The sequence below is a fragment of the Ambystoma mexicanum genome, chromosome 9, assembly GCF_040938575.1.
Source record: "Ambystoma mexicanum isolate Mex_15411 chromosome 9, UKY_AmexF1_1, whole genome shotgun sequence".
NCBI lineage: Eukaryota > Metazoa > Chordata > Amphibia > Caudata > Ambystomatidae > Ambystoma > Ambystoma mexicanum.
In genome coordinates, this window is record NC_090931.1 from 657171794 (window position 1) to 657186824 (window position 15031).

Here is a 15031-nt window from a genome sequence, read left to right on the forward strand (position 1 = left end):
TGTTTATCCCTGTTCATCAGACTAGGGTGGCCTCTCAGTCTCTGTCCACAGGGCTGTTTCTGAAAATCCATCTCAACAGTAATTGAAGAACACGACAAGGGAAGCAATAAAACAATTTGAGTAGTAATAGATCAAAATAAAGGGTGGTAATACATGATACACCGCTTTATGACTATAAGGCCCTAAAATGTACAAGTCCTTTCTTTGCTAAAAGAGATGGGGCCTGGTGCCCCAAAAGTAACAAGTCCCAACTGTACCCTTTGCAGGAGGTTTGGGGCCTTCAAATTAGGCTGAACAAGTGCTGGCCAAGCCGACAAACAGTTTGTAAGTATGTTAGAAGTTAAGAACAGTAGAAGTTCTTAGGTTGTCTTCTCCCAAACAGTAGAACTTTTTAGGAGGTCCTCTCCCAATCCCACCATCTTAATGGAAGCCCGGGGGAGAGAGGGAGATCCTTGATAAGAATTCCACAGATCAGTCAGGCAAGTGAGAGGTAGGGTAAGGGCTTTACCCCTGTTAAACCCTATGTAGCTATGGGGCTAGAAACAGGTTTGTTAACTCACCCCCCTGGGCTCCGATTAGCTCAGGGACCATTGCAGAGGCTCCTGAATTCTCTGGGCCTGGTGCTTCGTGTCTTGGTTCTGTTGGAGGGGGTCTTGGGGTCGCTGGTGCAGAGGTCACTTTAGGCATCTGGATATGAGTCCAGCTATTTGACAGTTCTGTGCTCTGGTGAGACGGTTCTGGGCACTGGACTGCTCGATGACCCTGGCACGATTAAGTAAGGGCTACCACAGAAGACCCCCAGGACATGATGCAGGCAGAAAACCATGATGGCCACTGTGATCAAACAGAAGAAGTTGACCCTTGTGGCAGAAACAAATAAGCTGGTTCTGAAAGACCCCTCTTCGTGTTGAGTGATGTAACTCCAGTGTGAGACTTCTTGCTCCACAAGTCGAGGGTCTGAGAAGTCCCAAGTCCGAACTCTGGAAGGTGACCGATGCAGGGAGGTAGCCCAAGAGGAAGCAGGGCAGCACCTGGCATGGTCCCAGAAAGCTTCTGAAGGCTTCCAAGGTCAGGATCCTTAAGCATGGGTAGAGAGCGGTTGTTCTCACTGATACTGGGCTCAGAGCACTGATAAAGGCCTTCTGGAGAGCAACAAGTAGCAAGGCTTCTTTAGGATGGCCGGAAAAAAGACAATAGTGGATGGCTGCAGTAACGAGTTCCGGGTCTTCAGCTTTCCCACCTCCTCAAAAGGGTCTCGCCGCCATTGATGATCCGATGAATGGATGCAGGAGTTCTTTTATCCTGCAATCTAGCTGGAATCTCCCCTTAGCCCACCAATAGTAAAGATCTGCACTATTGAAACTAGCAAGAGCTGTCCATTGCAGGACAGCCTCAGGTGACCACATCTGCCCAGCAGCAAACCCATTATGGCTTGGATGTGGACTGGGACCAGACAGTCCCACCCCTTACATACAGCCACAAACACATAACCACCACTTTGGCACAGAAGAGCTTAGCAAGGGAAGTGAATTAAAAAGGCTTCACTTCGAGTTCTTGCCACGTCTCCTGATGGTGATCCTAACAGTAAGGGTCATCAGGTTAGTCCAAGATAAACCAGGGTCACCAAGTACATAGGTTGGCTAGTTAGTCTGAGGCACCCCAGGACCACCATTTGTCTTAGTAGAGCATTTCTCATAGGATCCATTGCTAATGGTACAAAGGTGATAAGCCAAAGATGGGCCTTGGGATCCTGAGAAACCGACCACAGAATTAAGAGAAATGTTTACTTATTGGGGTGGTCAAGTAAATCCCAGTGACCACCAGGGGAGGCTTGGAAAGCCCCTGAGAAGTCACATTGCGAGTCATCTGCGAGGCAGGAGAGTGAACCAAGGGGGCCAGGTAAAAGAAGAGAACCAAGGGTTGTGGACTCAACCCTAAATAATCTTCAATGTGAGAAGTCCTCTTCCTCGTGGCAGTACTGCACAGAGGAGTGAGCTAGGTAGCTCAAGTGCAAAGAAGAGAAGAAGAAAAGGAAGATCCAGGGAAAGGGGGGGTTTTCCCGCTGGACTTGGTGAAAGTGGTACATCCTACCGCGAGAAGGGTGTCATTCTCTTGGTACTCGCCAACCATGTACAAATGGTAAGAAGCCAGGGGAAGGGAGTCATTCCCCCTGGTTACAGTGGTGAACTATACAATAGCCTTTCAGCCAATGGCTGTAAGAGAAAAAACCTTGTTTGATTTGTTACTTTTTGGAATATAATACCAGGACAAGGGAGTCATTCTCCAGAGAAGGGCATTTACCTCCTGGGAATGAAACTTCAAGTTGTTAAGACTTTAGTTGGAAGTGTAAGGGATAGAGATAGGATTTGACACACAACAGTAGACTTTTTAGGTTACAGACATTCAAGGTCTATAGCCCCAAAGATGCCACCTGTGCGTCAGTCTCCTACTTCTGGACCCTTACAGTGAACACTACATTTCTAATCCCATTGATGCATCCTTTTAAACATTTGGTATCCCCATCCCTTGGGGGCTGCCTCATTCAGATTTTCAGAACTGCTTCCTTGAAAAACATAAATTATGTGTATTCATCCTTAAATCCCAGACCTCCTATTCAGTCACTGATCAAATTTGGTCCTGATCACCCCTGCCTCAGGCTACATGCATAGGCAGCAGCTATGAACCTATCTGGCCACTGCCAAATCCGTTCACACCATGGAAACCAGAGCATATCTGTTGATCCTATAGGATTTCCATCACAAGCACCTTTTTGAACAGGTCTCTATTCCCAAACTGTAAGAAAGTTATAAACAGATTGCAACACAATAACACCACCAACCTGTAGTGTTGACCCTGATACCTAGCCAAGATTACTCACCTAGGGAAATTATGGAATACTTGGGGGCATCCCTCCCTTACTCTCAATGAGCATAATCAAACCATCCTCCCAGTGAAGGCTTAGATTAGGAATCACTAGGGAAAAAGTGTCTGTGATTCAGTTCAGAAGCTCAAAATGTTCAGGTGGCTCACTCGAGTCCTACACTCGAGACCATGACCTTATAGGGCCCTGGATTTGTGTCCACAATTACAGGCTAAACACAGCCTCATTTCAGCGTTTCACTGGACTTCTAAAAGCATTGACACGTTTTAAGGGGCCTTCTGGGATCCAGCCTGTGACTTCTAAAGAATAAAATAAAATACAGCAAGAGCTACTACAAGCCAGCGAGGTGCACAACAAGCAGTGCAGGGTGTTAGGGAGAATTCTCAGAAATATGTGAATTCCCTTCTACCCTAGAGACCCCCAGCTCTTTTGCTGGACTTTAGGACTTTTCATTTCTAACCTGGAGAGAGGGAGCCCTTTTTCCCACTTTCCCATGTATTTTTCTGTGATTTGGACTCTGTGTTTCTTTTGACTTTGGAGTCTGACAAACTCCATAGGTATCATCTTTACAGTGTTAGACACAGCACCTTCAGTGCAGTGGCACAGGGAAGTCTCTTAGATTTCCCAAAGGTTTAAATACCTGGAGGGGTTACTTAGTGTCCCCTTTGTGTAGTTTCTCGTGTAACATTTTTATCTTACCCTTTCTACAATTAATGGCTGGTGGCAGTGGTTTACGTTTTACTACTATTGTGTGTTTTTACCGCGGGCTGTAATTGCCGCTGCAGTAAGACACCCAAGGGTGCCCATTTTGTCGAAATGGCCCCAGTCTTCTTTTTTTGCCATTTCTTGGTGGAAAGGTCATCTTGAAATTTACTCTTCGCGCCAACCCTTTGTTCGCTTTGTCTTTGGCGCGATTCACGAGTGAAGCCCGCTTCTGGCTCCAGTGTGTCTGCCAGGGGCAGGAAGTGTGGGAGGTGCCCGGAACTCCCTATGCTTAATCCCCTTGGTTACAGGCATGCACCCAAAAGTGATTGGCTGGCTGGCTGTCCTTGGGAGACACCCTGCTGTGTGATTGACAGCTAGGCTGGAATGAATGGGAGAAACGTGCATAAAAGGTGAGGTTTTTTGGCTTGGAAGGCAGAGTCGGCCACTGGATGAAGGAATCCGAAGAACAACTTGCAAGAGACACCTGCTGCAACTCCTGGACCGTTGGTTTGCCCGGTGAAGCCCTGCTGCTGTGCTGAAGCTCCGAATTCGCCTCGACTAGAGAAGACCTGCAAAGGACGACTTCTCCCCTTGGGTTGGTGGGACCAATCGACCCTAAGACAAGCTCATCTGGAAATCCTCTCTGAGCTGGCTGCACTTCCATTGCTGCTGCAGGCACCGAAGTACCAGGGAGACGAACACCAGAATCAAGTGAGTGTCTTTAGGTTCAGACCCGAGCCTCAGGAAGATCCTCCGTATTCCTTTGAAGCAGGACCGACAAAGCCTGAGCCACCTCAACAGAGTGCTGGACCCCAGATGCGAGGAAAGTCTGAAGTGGCATCCGAGAACTGCAGTGTTGCTATTTGCTATAGACGCGAGGAGCTGAAACCGCAAAGTGCCGCTGAATTGAAGGTTGTCCATTGCTGCCGCTGACCTTGGGGTCCCCAGACGTCCTCCCTCTTGTCCCCATGACTGAGGCACAGGTACAACGGGATCTGCAGTGCTGTACAGGAACATAAGCCAGCTCGAAGCATTTCTTTTAACCAAAGGTACTGTAACACTAAGGAGACTTACCTCTTGTTATGTAGCCTTGCTTGTTCCCAGTTGAGACTTGTCTTGGTTGCTTTTACAGAGTTGCTTGCAGCTTTGCCCTTCACAAGCCTCACATCTTGTGGCCCTTCTGCAATTCTTTATTTCTGAAAAGACTTCTAGTACATTGTGCAAGACTTTTACTTAACTACAAGAAGTGCTTCAGTTCACCTAGTCTTTTGTTCAATTGACATTGGCTGGCCTGGCTCCCTGAGAGACTCTTCTTTCTTACCTCTGACTTTGTGTTTTACCTCTCCTCCAGGAAAGGGTTACTTTTCTTTGCATTGGGGGTTTAAAAGTACACCTGCTTCAGAATATTTGTGTAACCTTTGTTTTATTCCCAAACCCTTTTCTTTGACACCAACTCAGTATTGCTCTAAATGTACCAGTGATATATTAATGTCCACAGTGCCCTAGTTATTTAAGTCAACCCAAGGTGTAGGAACCATCTCTGTGCCATCCCAAATGGGTGCTTGCTGATTTAGAGAAACGAAGAGTGTGTACTTTGAAGTGTATTTGGGTGTTTCTTATATATTGCTCCCTTCCGAAAAAGGCTTATTGAACTGGCTGTTAAATAAATTAATAATTGTTTAATCAAGAAGCCTTGAGTGTAAGAGTTTGCTTGAACACTTGTCACTGTGAATCTCTGTCTAAAAGCCCTACTGCTCACATTGACCCCTCTTGAGATGAGCCTGGCTGCTCACCCACACTACCAACATGTGTAGTACAGACTTATACCTAAGGTTGGGTTCCTATTGCCAGGAGGCCAAGGTTGCTGCAGTCTTCCAAAGGATACTGCACATAATCTTGCCTAACACAGGGTGACCTGATCTGGGTAAAATACTGACTGTCCTAATAACCCCCAGGGGCACATTGCACAGATTTGCATTGCCAGTGAGTCACTTAATGCAGACTTTATGCAACAGTGAGATTGCTGAACCAGTGGGGCATGCAGAAATGTCAGGAGACTTGCACAAGGATAACACATTTAATGTGACTTAGCTGCTGCCTTTTGTATCTCAGTGCATGCAGATTTATTAGTGTGTAGTGCAGGACCGTCAAAGGCAACATACAGGTTAAGGACAATGCATATCCCACTCAGTTATCACCAGTTTTCAATTTAGCCTGTCCTCATATCGAGAGTTATGTGGCCTCTAAAGGGATTATCAAACCAAGCAAGTGTAAAACCCATTATGAAAGACAGGCAATGCCAGAGGACCATGTGAATTTTAGACCTCACGCTTTATAAATGCTGCTTTACTGAACTCGCCACTAGTGTACACACACCTCTGCGCACAAATACCTCTGGGCACCCACACACCTCTGGACACCTCCACCAGTGAAACACTGCTTTATATGCCTGGCTCAGCTGTGCCCAGAATAGCTGCATCCTTTTGTATACATAGCTTTGCTCAGTTCCTTTCCAGGGACAGTTACCCTCATTGTGAAATGACTGGGCTCATGTGTGCCACTCTACAGCAAGGGAGTCAACCCCTACATACGGGTTGGCTTTCATGACCACCTGGGCCTGGTTTGGTATTGCTCTTCTGGATAAGCCCAGGTTGGTGTCATAGCCTTCTGCACAACTGGGTAATGCATTGTCAATACTTGGAGCTTCCGTTGTCACTAATTTCGCTATGACTTGTCTGCTGTTTGGCTCTGCTTGGCCTGTAGCAGGGCCTTAGTTGTGCCTATTGCCACACGTTGTTACAAGCTTTGATTGAATAGTTTTTGCATCTGTATTGTGCCTAGCTTATTTCTATTCTGTTCAGTTTTCTCTGGATAATGATCATGGATATTAACAACTCCTCTTGTATTTTAGCTAGCAAGTGTATTGCCTTCATGCTGGGATCTGGAAAGGAAGTTGTTCACAGTGGAGATCAAAATTACCTGACTGAGTAAGATGAACGCTTTTTTTAGTTACAATGTAGTCTGGTTGCCTCTCTTCTTTTTCAAGGGTCCTTTCGGGCCTCTTCAACAAGCATTCCTGATTGGGTTTCCTCAGTACCCTTTTTAAGCTATCGTCTCACACAAAGAAGTGCATCAATCCAAAATGTCTATTCATGTATTTTCATAGGCTAATAAATTGAGGTAACTAACACGTCCCTCCAACCAACATGCCTCGATGCGTGAAGGACCATGGGTACAGTGGACGTCACACTAGGGATAGTATTACTGGCACGCCCTGTCGTCACCCCTTTTCGAATTTCGAAAACAACAACTGTAATACTCTGCAGCTTCCACTAGATGTCGGCCTATGCATAGCATGTTTGCGAAACTCTAAAAGGGACGTCAACAGGGCGTGCCAGTTAAACTATGCCTAGTGTGACGTCCACTGTACCCATGATCCTTCACGTGTAGGGATCCCTCAGATTGTTTTTTTCCACCATTCTAGACGGACGCGTATAGCGGAGTTCCTTTCAGCATAAAGCCATTGACAATTAGCGATAGTAATTCTTTATATCCTTTCACCGACCTCCGAAACACCACGCCGGTGAAGACAGAAAAACTGCACGTCGAAGACTACTGCGATGGACTGTTCAGCTTTGGAAGGCTGCCCTGGGCCTCGGCTCAGACAGTAGGGAGAGAGAGAAGGGGGGGTCCATTTTAGGATGCATATACTCCCCTTCCTACACTTTGTTCGCCCAGCTGCCATAACCATAATCTATAATTATGGAAAATACACCTTTTAAATTTTGCCCCAAGTGTAATCGCAAATTCCTGTGGTCAGACAAACACTTAGTTTGTAACTTGTGTCTTCCAAGAGACAACGTCGAAACGCCTTGTCGAGCGTGCAGGCTCTTCAAGCCAAAGACGTTAAAGGACCACTGCATGGGAGGGAGTCACCTCAGACAGATGGGTGCTGTCCACAGTAGCAGGCGGATACTGTATAAAACTACTCCAACGTCCCCACAACCACCCCCCACGACAGAAGATCCATTCAGAAGAACATCTGCGTATCCTTCTTGAAGAGATAGCCACACTTCTATTAAAGGACGCCATCGAAGTCGTCCCGGCCAACCAGGTAAACAGGGGTATTTATTCAACTTACTTCCTTGTGCCAAAGAAAGATCTAACAATGCGCCCAGTATTAGATTTGCACCCTGCAAACAAGTATGTCAAGCCACAAAAGTTCTGCATGACTACGCTACAAGAGGTAATCCCTCTACTAAAAATGGGGGATTACATAGCAACACTGGATATGAAAGATGCCCATTTTCATATTTCAATGTGCTCAGAGTACAGAAGATTCTTGCGTTTCAAGATAGCGAACCAGCACTACCAATTCAAGGTGCTGACCTTCGGAATAGCCTCGGCTCCAAAGGTATTCGCAAAGGTACTGGCGGTGGTGGCAGCGCACCTGCGCAGGGAGGCAATCCCAGTGTACCCTTACCTGGACGACTGGCTCATTACAGGGGAATCACCCCAGATTTGCAGACAAAACATTCAGAGAACAATCACCCTCCTCTTTCAATTGGGCTTCTCCATTGATAAAATATCAAGCCTAGTGCCAAGCACTACAAAACAGTTCTTAGGAGCTGTCTTAAACACAGAAGAGGGGTTGGTCTTTCCATCAGAGGAAAGAGTAAAAAACGGGTTACTGCAAATACCGCATTATCAGGCCGGCAGCCAGTTAAGGGGGCACAAGCTATGCGTTTAATAGGCATGATGGCATCTTGCATTTACCTGGTTCCTCACGCGCGCCTGCGTCCCATGCAGGAGTGGTTGGCGAAACAGTGGTCTCAAGCAAGTGGTCATTGGGACGATCTAGTGGTCGTTTCGCCAACACTTGTACAAAATCTTCGCAGGTGGATGAAAGAAAATCTAACGAAAGGGAAACATTTCTACGATCCAGATGTACAGGCAGTTTTCACAACAGACGCCTCACTGGCAAGGTGGGGGAGGCTCACTAACTTCGCCACACAGCTCAAGGTCTTTGGTCTCGCACAGTAGCTCAGAACCACATCAATATGCTGGAACTTCTGGCAGTATTCAAAGCCCTCCAGGCATTCGAACCCCATGTAACAAACCTATCTGTGCAGATCCTAACAGACAGCACCAGAGCAATGTTTTATACCAACAAAACTGGGGGTACACGTTCTCCAAATCTGTCCAGACTTGCACAGCAAATTCGGAAATGGCCACTCAAACGAAAGATGTTCCTGTCGTCATAACATGTTCCAGGGGAACTCAACTCTCTGGCAGACTCATTGAGCAGAGATCCCCTACCAGAAGAACACGAGTGGCATCTACACGAAGGAGTCGTAGAACCCCTCTTTTCTCAATGGGGATCCAAGAACACGAGTGGCGTCTACACACAAAGGAGTCGTAGAACACCTCTTCTCTCAATGGGGTTTCCCAACTATAGACTTATCCGTCACAAGCGAAAACAGTCTATGCCCAGACTTCGCGTCCAGGTTCCCCCAGCAAGGCTCCAAGAGGAACACCCTATGGTCAGGGAAACTTGCTTACGCTTTGACCCCAACATCTCTCATGAGGAAAGTGGTGAACAAGATGCACAAGGAACCGATGATGCTAATCCTAGTTGCTCCTATGTGGGCAAGACAACCATGGTATGCACATCTGCGCAAACTGGCGATGTTCAATCCCATCAAACTCCCGTGCCAGTACAACCTGCTCACCCAGCACGAGGGATGAACAGTGCACCCACAGCCAAACTCAATGAACTTAGCAGCATGGCTCCTGAAGTCATAGAGTTCGGACATCTCAACTTGCCACAGAGATGCATGGATACCTTGAAAGAAGCAAGAAAACCAAACACTATGCAATGGTACTTTGACAAATGGAGATGATTCGTAATTTGGTGCCAGGCTAAACAGATGAACCCCAAGAATGTACTCCATCCCACATTCTAACTTATATGCTCCATTTGCTAGATGCAGGGTTAGTATTTAACTCTCTAAAGGTCCACTTAGCGGCTTTATCAGCTTACACGACCTCTCATAATAAGGTTTCATGGTGGAAAGTACGGATCAAGGCATTTATGGAAGGAGTAAAGAAACTCCACCCTCCAATTTCTAACCCGCCCCCAGGTTGGGACCTCAATGTGGTACTCGCTAAGCTCATGGGACCCCCTTTCGAGCCTATGCACAAGTCTAGTCTCAAACACCTGACTTATAAAACTGCCTTCTTAATGTCTATCACTTCCATAAGAAGTGTTGGTGAAATCCAAGCATTGTCAGTGCAGGATCCTTTCTTTGTTGTACACAAAGACAAGCTGGTTTTACGTACTCAGCATAGTTTCTCACCTAAATTCATCTCCAAATTTCATGTAAACCAGTCAATTGAGCTACCGGCTTTCTTGCAGGAACCCAACAGCTTAGCTGAGGTAAAACTCCACACACTAGATGTGAGGAGAGCGGTCCTCTACTACGTAGACAAGACCAGGCCACTAAGAAAAACAGATCAATTGTTTGTTTCCATAGCGCCAGGCAGAGAAGGTGACCATATCTCTAAGAATGCCATCTCTAGGTGGATAGTCTGATGTATCCAACTGTGCTATTCTCTATCAGATAAAACACCGCCTTTTACGCCAAAGGCCCACTCGACAAGAGGTACTGGAGCCACTCTGGCTTTCATTGCAAATGTCCCCTTAGACAGTATTTGCAAAGCAGCTACATGGAGCTCAATACACACTTTCACTCAGCATTACTGTATTAACAAACATTCCAAAGCAGATACACAGGTGGGACAAGCGGTTCTAAAACATCTATTTGCTGCTGCTCCTTCTCACGACCCACCACCTTCTCATAACACTGCTCGCTAATCTATGCACAGCATGTGATCTAAGCAGATTCCACAAGCCTCAGAAGGGTACATTACTTACCGTAATTGTATTTCTGATGCTTGTATCTGCTTAGATTCACATTTGCCCACCTTTCCTCCCCTGGGAGAAGGTGCATAGATGTTATGAACTTTCTGTCTATATCTGCTTGGATACAACTGTACTCACATTACACTTCATGCAACCTCATGTCAGAACAAAACAATCTGAGGTACCCCGACGCGTGAAGGTCCATGGGTACAGAGGACATCACAGGGATAGCATTACTGGTACGCCCTGTCAACGTCCCTTTTTGAATTTCAAAAACAACAACTGTAATACTGCAGCTTCCACTAGATGTCGGCCTATGCATAGCATGTGAATCTAAGCAGATACAAGCATCAGAAATATGATTACAGTGAGTAATGTATCCTTACTCCAGCATGGGGTCCGGCAGGGATTTACATGCTCATGAATATTCCCCATTGTCAGGCTGGGAATCCTCGGTAAAGAAAAATCTGTTTCAGTTTCACTTCTGAACTGTCTTTCTCCTAACAACCAATCACTGGTCTCTGGGTCATACTGTCCCCAGCCAATGACTGCCCTCTACCTAAGCCCCTCCTCTGGCAGCCATCTTCAGATTTCTACCGCACGTTAGAGTGGTGGGGAGTCCTCGTGATTAGCTCTCAGGCTTGTTACTGCTCTTTGCGCTTTTTCTTAGAGTTTTCTCTATTTTCTTGGTCAATCGAGCCTCAAGCTCCATCGATCCATCATCTGACTAACAGGGACCAGTTTTTCTGAACTTTCTACGTCCCTCAAGGGCGATTTATCAACGAGTTTGCTTATTGGAGGGTTCTGAAAGATTCTTTGAGGACTACTCCGCGTGGACATGGCTGAAGATGAAGGAGACTTGACGCCTCTGTTCAGGATCTGCCCTGGATGTGGACTAGGGAACATTTTCCTGGACGATGGGTACTCCCTGTGCCTTTACTGCCTACATTCCGACCAAACGCACGTGGAGGAGACCTGTGCGTTCTGCAAGGATATGGTGCCTCGCACCATGAAAGACCGTCGCAAGCGGCTCTCGGAGTGGCTCCGGACGGAGATCCCCGAGCAGCAATTCTCACCCAGCAAGAGGAAGTCTGAGCAGTCTTCTAAGACCTTTGAGGGCGCTCCGGTGACAGGGGCCCAACATAAGGCAAAGCACTGGGAGCCCGTGGGCACCGGGAGAGCCGTTGGGACGGGCTCCTCGGCCGGCCAAGTCGGGAACAGCATCTCCGGCACCCTCTACCACGATCCAACGCTCTGGGTCAGTGAAGAAGAGGAAGTCGGACCATCCGGGGTAACTTTTGGAGAGGTCCTAGCTGATTCCGATGGAGAAAGCCAAGGGGGAGCGAGGCGCTGACCCTCCGCCCACAGTGAAGGCCTCAAGCGCGCCCAAGGTCGTGAAGGCCCAGGTTCACCAGACGAAGGCCTCCTTGGAAGGAGTGGTGGCGTCCCTAGAGAAGGCCACGGATGCAGACTCGCAGGAGGTGGCCCCTAAGACGAGAGTTCCCTGCCTGTTCGGACTGAATCGTCTTTTCTACCCATTGAGAAGACACTAGTGAAGACGATGCCGATCATCTCCCCTAGACCGTCCCCGCTGGTCGAGCCAAAGGGGGGGTGGTAGTCATGCAGGGCTCGGACATCTCCAAAGAGGAGGAGCTTTCTCGTCTGAAGGCGGTGCTGGATAAGAAGTTTGTCGAGGCCATGTCCTATGGGAAGGACCCCCGTGAAGCGGATGTGGAGAGCGGCAAGGAAACTGACGAGGAGCAGCAGGGCAGTGAGGAACCAGAGGACATCAAGCCACTACCATCGCTCCCATTGCAGCCACCACAACAACCTCCACCACCGCCACCGGACGTGTCGGCGGACATTCTACAGGCACTGCATACCTTATGTTCAGAGATACGGACAAGGATGCCCCTGCCGCGGCACCTGGGCCGTCGGGGGAACCCCCTGTCAAGAGGAGAGTCTATTCTCCAACTCCTTGCCATGCTTCGCCACCATCCCCACCTCCGAAGGGACGATACGGAACTGGATACGGCAATGATGGGCACGGGTACAGACGACGACGACTGAGTGGACCTCCCGTCGCCAGTGCCCAGGGCCTCGCCACCCAGCGAGATTGGCTCTTTCCACGCCATAATCGATAGGGCCTTGGAGATATTTCAACTAGCCCCTGAGGAGAAGGAAGGCTTCCTGTACCAACACCTGGAGGCCAAAAGGAAGACCGTGCTTTCTATCCCTCTATTGGACGACATTTGGGACGAGGGGCTATCCCTCATGAAGAACCAGTCCTCGGCCCCGGCGAAGAGGGACCGGTACGAGAAGTACAGGGTGCCGGACTCTGCACCCAAGTGTCTCAGATCCCAACCGTCCCCGGATTCGGTGGTCTCGGCGGTGGCGAAGGAGTCCTCTGGATTTTAGGCGTCAACGTCCTCTCTCCCCCACTCCCCGGACGGCGAGGGCAAAAAGCTGGACGCCATGGGGCAGCGTCTCATGTAGTCGGCTGCAACGACGATCAAGGCGACCAATGCCTTAGGCATTGTGGCCCGTTATGACAGGGAGCTGTGGTTCAAGATCGCTCCCCTCCTGGACTTCCTTCCTGACGACAAGAGAGCAGAAGCGCTGGAGATCTTGCAAGAAGGCGAGGTGGCATCGGACCATGCCATCACGATGGCCACGGACATCGCTGACACGGGCTTCTGTCAGATAGGCAACAGCGTTTGCCTTCGTCGGCGGGGTTGGTTGAAGGCCACTAGCTTCTGCCAGGATGTACAGTCGAGGGTGTTGGACATGCCCTTCATGGACAACTTATTCGTGTAGACAGTGGACGAGTCGCTTCAAGCCATCAAGGAGGATACCGATACGGCCCGGGCGTTGGGCACACTTCAGCAACGACTGCCATCCTTTCGGGCCTCCGGAAGGAAGGTCCAGGGATACTCCAAAGGTTTCATTGGTGGTTCTTCGTCCTACCGTCAACCGTCCTGCTCTTCAACTCAGGAGGCCTACAGGGGCCGCAGCAAGTCCGGAGGAGGTTGCTATCATCGCCAAGGTCCTCAAGGTGGCGGGCCCATGGCGAAGCAGGATTGAATCGCCCACGACGTCGGGCCCACACCCGTGCACCCTGGTGGGAGGCCGGCTGGCGAACTTAGTCAGCGTGTGGAAATCCATATCCACTGACTGTTGGGTGCTGGCCCCCCTGGCCCACGGGCACACCCTGGTATTTCAACGGAAGTGCCCGCACATTCCACTGGTGGCCAGGAAGGAAAACCACGTCCAACTTCTGCTGGAGGTACAGGCCATGCTGAAGAAGGACGCGATAGAACTTGTCTCAAAAAGACTCTGGGGCTCCGGAGTGTGCTCCCAGTACTTCCTCGTCAGAAAGAAGACAGCTGTTGGAGACCCATATCAGACCTCCGCTGCCTCAACAAGTACATCAGGTCCCAGAAGTTTCGTGGTCACCCTTCAGCACGTGCTGGGACAACTGGAATAAGGGGATTTCCTATCGTCGCTGGACCTGGAGGATGCCTATTTCCATATCCCCATTCACAAGGGACACCGCCAATTTCTGCACTTCATGGTCCAAGGGCAGCATTACCAATTCAAGGCTCTTCCCTTCAGATAGAAGTTGGCACCAAGGGTTTTCAACAAATGTCTGGCGCCAGTGGCGGCGCGGCTGCACCTGCAAGGGATTCACGTCTACCCCTACCTGGACGATTGACTCATACGAGCGAAGTCGAGGGAGACCGCGGTCGAACACACAGCTGGCACCCTCCGGCTACTCATGGAACTGGGGTTCTCAATCAACTTTGCGAAGTCCTGCTTGGTGCCATCGCAGGATGCGCTGTTTCTGGGGTCCCGGCTCAACACAGTGTCGTGTCTGGCGTCTCCGTCGGAGGAGAGAATAGCGGCCATTCTGGGCAAGGTACAACAGCTGTTGACCCTAAAGATCACAAGGGTGAGGTCCATCAAGTCCCTTCTCGACATGATGTCATCCTGCATTTACCTTGTGCGCCTCTGCAGGCTGCGGATGCGACCACTGTAGGAGTTTGACACCCTTTGGATCCAGGTATCAGGAAGCTTTGAGGACAAGATCACCCTCAACGAGAGTTTCCGTCAAGCGATTCAGTGGTGCGGTGTCCGCGCATTTGTCGGCGGGCGCGGATTTCCAGACGCCCCCTCCCTCACCAGGAGACGGTCACGACAAACGCATCCCTGGAAGGATGGGGAGTGTACACCAGTCGTCTCCACGCAAGAGGCCTATGGCTACCAGAGGAGAAGTCGTTGCGCATCACGTTCTGGAGCTACGGGCCGTGTTTTGGGCCATCAAGTCTTTCCTTCCGTCCCTCAAGGGCAAGTTGGTGCGGATTTTCACACACAACACCACCACAATGTTTTATATCCGGAAGCAGGGGGGAACCAGATCCCCAGTGCTCTTCAAGGAGGCGCAGAACCTATGGCGATGGGCCATCGCCCAAGAGATGTTCCCCATCCCATTTCATCTGGCAGGAGTGAAGAACACTGTG

At 49.2% G+C, this 15031-nt stretch overlaps 1 protein-coding gene across 2 annotated transcripts in view; it reads left to right on the top strand.

The window, feature by feature from the left end:
- Nucleotides 1-15031, top strand: part of NAGPA (N-acetylglucosamine-1-phosphodiester alpha-N-acetylglucosaminidase) — a 330108-nt gene that overhangs the window by 294222 nt on the left and 20855 nt on the right. For both annotated transcript variants that reach the window (XM_069615430.1, XM_069615431.1), the window contains exon 10: nt 6498-6573. In XM_069615430.1, the coding sequence (XP_069471531.1) occupies nt 6498-6573 (76 nt within the window). The remainder of the gene's footprint in view (nt 1-6497; nt 6574-15031) is intronic.